General features: G+C 37.8%; 1 protein-coding gene across 1 annotated transcript in view; it reads right to left on the bottom strand.

The window, feature by feature from the left end:
• Positions 1-5,728, bottom strand: part of LOC126188690 (uncharacterized) — a 132,375-nt gene extending 126,647 nt beyond the window's left edge. The window contains exons 1-2 of the mRNA XM_049930297.1: positions 5,658-5,728; positions 2,200-2,453 (exon numbers count right to left, since the gene is read on the bottom strand). Of these exons, the coding sequence (XP_049786254.1) occupies positions 2,200-2,453; positions 5,658-5,728 (325 nt within the window). The remainder of the gene's footprint in view (positions 1-2,199; positions 2,454-5,657) is intronic.
• Positions 5,729-6,000: the final 272 nt, after the last annotated feature.

Raw genomic sequence — 6,000 nt, forward strand, 5'->3', positions numbered from 1 at the left:
AATGCGTGAGTGACTTCTATGTAAACTTAAAATCAGTAACAGAAATGGATAGGCAGTTGGCAGCACAAGAAGCTACGTTTGCATACCATCGTGCAATGCATAACCATAGCTCTAAGTCAATGGACTGTACTACAGCAGTTGTTAAAAAACTTTTCAATCCTAAATTCACATGTGGACACACAAAATGTAATGCAATCATTTCAAAAGTTATTGCACCGTATGCAGCTCAGCAGGTTTTAAATAAACTGAAAAGTGCTCGATTCATTTCTGTAATGACTGATACATCGAATCATCTGGATTTGAAGTTGGTTCCTCTCCTTATCAGGTATTTTCACTCTGAAAATGGCATCACGGTGAAAGAGCTCGAATTTGTTAATTTAGCTGGAGAAACTTCATACTTCAGAATTATGTGCTGGAGGTTTTAAAGAAATATGATCTTGAGGAAAAGATGATTGCAGTTTCTGCAGACAACACTAACACCGATTTTGGTGGTAAGCAGAGGAAAGAAAAAAACAAGTTGTTCTATAAACTGCAACAGAACAGTGAATAATATAGTAGATGTTGGCTGTCCGGCAAATGTGGTGCACAATTCCTTACAAACTGGCTCAGATTGCCTACCCATCGACTGCCAATTAATTGTAAACAAAATCTACCAGCATTTCCACATATATACAGTAAGGGTTGAATCTCTGAAGACATTCTGAAAGATTACTGAAACTGAATACAAAACTGTACTTTGGCACAGCAAGACAAGGTGGCTATCTCTGCTAACAGCATTGGAAAGAATTGTAGAGATATTTCCTGCTTTGAAATCATATTTCATTTCCCTTGATAAGTGTCCTGTTTCCTTAAGCAATTCTTTCATAACCCCGTATCTATTGTCGTTCTACATTTTCTTGTTAGCCAGCTAAAACCTTTCTCCACAGCAATTAAATGTTATGAGAAACAAGAAATCGCAGTAGTGGGAATTTATCAAGAAATAAACAAATTATTGGGCAAATTACAATGTAGAAAATCTGAAAGATTTCTTACAGCCTTTGTACATGAGACTCTAAGAAAGCTGAAAGAAGAGGGTGAAATTACTGTAGAACAATTTGATATTTATGCTGCCATCTTCCATGACTCTTGCACTGAGTATATTAAAGAATGGTGTTCACCATTTCTCACACGTTTAAAAAAAAAAAAAAAAAAAAAGGTTCAAATGGCTGTGAGCACTATGGGACTTAACAGCTATGGTCATCAGTCCCCTAGAACTTAGAACTACTTAAACCTAACTAACCTAAGGACAGCACACAACACCCAGTCATCACGAGGCAGAGAAAATCCCTGACCCCGCCGGGAATCGAACCGGGGAACCCGGGCGTAGGAAGCGAGAACGCTACCGCACGACCACGAGCTGCCACACACCTTTTAAAGGATTTGACTGGGTTAATAGTGAAAAGGAGCAGCTACAGTGGAAGGATATTCAGGACTTGTGTTTTTGTTAAGAGTATTGTACCAAATTTTCCTGTTGATAAAGACGAACTGTTCGATGAATTTTCATGTGCACAGAACTTCATAAAAAGTGAAGAAGGAGACAAAGAAAGTGTTAGTGCAACGTGGTGTAAAATATTTTCTTATTTCAAAAGTAAAAATATTAACATGAAACACATGTTTAATTTGGTGGAGTTTTGTCTGGCAATTCCTGGCTCAAATGCTGCTGTGGAACGTGTGTTTTAGTTAGTGAACTCTTTGTGGTCAGATGAAAAAAAAAACAGAATGAAAGCTGAAACAGTGAGGGCCTTGCTCATAGTCAAAACACACTTTAATGGTGTACCGTGTACTGACTTTTATGATACAATTTCAGACGAAAATGCACTTCTTGATAAAGTACATAAAAGTGAAAAGTACGGTGATAGTGTGGCAGAATAATTGTAAAAAGTGATTTGGGATCATCTTAGTGCACGTTGTAAAGGTAAACTTGTATGTGCATTAAATTTAGTCAATACAATATTTATGTCCCGTTTTCTTCTTTTTCTTCGTTGTCCCAGGTTTTTCTCTAATTTATTTTAAATGTCCCCTTTTTCAATGAAAATGAAATGGTCACCTTATGCTTGGAAGATACGACACTACGTAGCAACAGCGGTCGCGGGCTAGGAAAAAAAAAGCCTCTATTGGAAGGCAGAATATACGAAACAAGCGGTTGAAGTAATCACGTACCTCTCACGGTTAATTTTTCAACATAGTTTCCTTTTGTTTCAGTCAGTTTCTTGGCCCGCTCTGTGCGCCTGTCCCCCTGGCAAGGTCCTATCTCGGCACCCCCTCGGTACGGCCGTAGCGAACAGTGAACGATCTGCAGGAAGGCCACCCCAGCTGCACGCTTGGCGAGCGGTGTCCGGTGTCGTGTGTCCGGCGGTGGCGGCAACTGGCCACTGGCAACTGGGCCACGGCCAGATGGGGGCCGCTCGCCTCGCCTCGCCGCGGGCACATCCACACACACACACACACACACACACAGTCGCCTCTTACCGCAGCGGACTGCTCCTCCTTCCTCCTTTATTAGCTACTGCCATTGTATCTCCATCGTAAAAACCCAAACACACACACTGCTACACTGCTGTAACCTTCTCTGTGGCCTTACTCTCCCATTCAGGTTGCCTTTTTGTGTGTGCGTGATCACCTTTCTTTATGTATGTGTGCGTGTGTGTGTGTGTGTGTGTGTGTGTTTGTGTGTGTCAGCGTGCGCGCGAGTCCAATACATCTGCTAGCAGGCTCTTCAGTCGGCCTCTGTGGTGTCAGAATAGCATCGCTGCCTCGTAAAGCAACGGTCACGGTTTCGCTTCCCGTCAGAGATACGAATGCTGTCCTTAAATCTGGCATGAATGTCAGTCTGACCTCATTAGTTGCTTAAACAGTGACAAGAACAGTTATCCGTTTGCGATTTTTGTACTAGTGTGTGCGGCTTGAAATATCATCGTGTGACTAAACGGCTTCGTAGCCAAAAGTCAAAGAAATAAAAAAGAATTGAAAGAGAAAGGTCGAATGTTTTGTGACAAGATTTGTTTAAAAGTAAGAAATAAAACAGGTTAGAGAAATATTTAATGCGGCTTTGAATGACGGTCGAAATCATGTACAACAAATGAGATTGCACGGTCTACACATTCACAATCCGCCAGCTAAATATCCTCTAGTAGTCTTCAAAATTTTAAGATTGTAAGTTAAACATTGAACTTTAAATTCTCTGTCGACGCATTTGCTGCATATAATTTCGAGCATCATTCAAAAGTACGTCAAATGTTTCTCTAATCTTTTTTTTTTACACAAATCATTTCAAAACTTATTTCACCGTTTCTTTTAAAATTTAAAATTATTTCATTAATTTTATTGATACTGAAATATAACGCAAATAAAGCTTCGTCGGCGTAAAAGAGCTACGCCTTTTAGAGATCAACTTTTTAACACCTCTCGCCGGCCGGAGTGGCCGTGCGGTTCTAGGCGCTACAGTCTGGAGCCGAGCGACCGCTACGGTCGCAGGTTCGAATCCTGCCTCGGGCATGGATGTGTGTGATGTCCTTAGGTTAGTTAGGTTTAAGTAGTTCTAAGTCCTAGGGGACTGATGACCTCAGAAGTTAAGTCGCATAATGGTTAGAGCCCATTTGAACCTTTTTAACACCTCATTTACATAGTATTCATAAAATATTTCAATTTTCCCTCGCGTCACTGATTACATTCTTCTTAATTACCCTGATTACCCTCGCACATATTTTTTTTTCTTTTGGGGAATCTGGACCTAATGCTAATCACTTTGATATCTCAGTTGTCTATTTACCACTCGACTATCGATGAAAATGCAGACAAAAATCTTCCTCCACATCACTAAATACGTCTCGGTCCGGCACACAGCTTTAATCTGCCAAGGAGTTTCATATTGGCGCACACTCCGATGAAGAGTGAAAATTTCATTCTGACGACCAGAATGTTTATACAAATGCGAATTTCTAACAATGAACTAAAGCTGACAAATAGAGGTACTTCAAAGACAGACAGTTAGAAAAATGATGGGTGTAATACACACTATAGAGGGCTGGAAAACGAAAAGTAATAAGTAGATCTCCAAAACTATAAAGAAAATATCAGAAGTAATGGCTAAAAGAAGATTAATCTTTTTTGAACACCTCTGCCAAATGAAGGAGAACAGGTTCATAAAACAACTAGTCCTGTATTTCTGGAAGACGAAATCGACAATAGCGTGGATTACAGAAATAAGGGAAGATCTGGAAAGAAAAACATCAAAGAACCGTAAATAACAGATTTTCAAGAATAAAATATTACATTTAGAAGGCTTTCAATGCAGAAGAAATAAGAAATTGGGGACAATATGGACAAAAGAAAGGAAAGGTCAACATGTGGAGAAGATTAAGGAGTACTGAAAAAAAAAAACAAAGAAGGAGGGGAATGACGTTGTTACATGATTCTAGTTGGTCAACACAAAAATTAAAAAAACTTGGAACCAACACAACGTGTAAGTTGCTTTGCCGCTGCAGTGAACCAAAGTTTAAAAAATGTTGAGTAATTGACATCCATTATGTTTTGACTACTACAAATCATTAATTACTATTGTCTTCTTTTATAGGAAGTAACTTTATAATTTACATTGTTCTCCTACAGAGTCAAAACATGATAACACTCTCTTTTTAAAAGCATAGTGTATAGCATATTAACACAAAGAACGTACAGTGAACTCTTTTACACAAAATATTTTTTTTCCATTGAATGGTAATTGTCTTTTATAATATAAAAAAATTATGAGATCTTTTTACATCTTAATTATACCTGTGCATTATACATGAGCAGAAATGAAAACTGTAATAAAAAGGAAAGTTGATTTTTATGACAGTTCAAATCGATATAAACAATTAGTCTTATTTTTTAAGTGCAAAACTCATCAGATCACTGTTTTTATCAAGGACAGAAAAATAAAATAAGAAACCCTAATTGTTCATTTTCGGCAGTGAATGGTTCAATTAACATTATACTCAAATCCTGAGAAGCTACTGTGAGAAAAATGGGATTTTTGCTGTTTTTAGGTCAAATAACTCGAAAGTGAGCTTTAGATTTATTTATTGGCTCTTAATTTCGAGATATTGATATTTATTGTAAATGACCTATAAAAATATAAAAGTAACGGAATTTCTTAAGAGAAAGTTTGTGTCCTGCCAGTGGTACTGCGTTGTAAGTGTGTCCCTTTGCACACTCCAGCAATGATCGGTTAATATGGCAGCACTGCATTCCCCTCTGTACCATTGTTCTGTCAGTGAAACATCAAGTTAATGTGCTTATCATGTTTATCCTTCACATCACCACATTTTAACAGAAGAAATCCAGGTGTAATTATAAAACGTGCATTTATCCTCCCTCAAAACAAATACAGATTATTTCATCACTCCAAATATAATGCATGTTCTCTGCATTAGTAACACATTTACAAGACACAGTTTTACATGCATGTTAATAGATAACTGCCAAGTGCAGTTATACCACAAGACAATTCTCATGAAAACTCTTTGAAAAATTTCAAAACCCTACCAACTTTATTACAAGAATTCTTCAGTATTGAAGACATTTCTGTAGCTAGACTGCTACTGATCACGTGTGATGAGGACATCCACAACACATACCAAACCACTTGATGATGCCATGATATGAAAATTACAACATTTTCAGGAAATGCTGCCAACTGCTTATGCATGGGGTCCAATATTTTGTGAAAAGACTATATTTACACATAATGCAGTGAATATATGGATTTTAGCGTCAGTTTCGAGTTCAGTGCTACCAATTTAACGGAGTTTATACCAGTGCATTTCCATAGCATTTTTTGTGTTAAACATTTTTGTATTTGTATTAACCAAAACTTAACCGCTTTTCTACATGCAGATGACTGACTTAATTAAAAAAGTTCTATGCTTGCACTGCTGCAAACTGATCAAACCACTCAAATGAAATTACATTTTTCTGTCC

Source organism: Schistocerca cancellata, chromosome 5, assembly GCF_023864275.1.
Source record: "Schistocerca cancellata isolate TAMUIC-IGC-003103 chromosome 5, iqSchCanc2.1, whole genome shotgun sequence".
Lineage (NCBI taxonomy): Eukaryota > Metazoa > Arthropoda > Insecta > Orthoptera > Acrididae > Schistocerca > Schistocerca cancellata.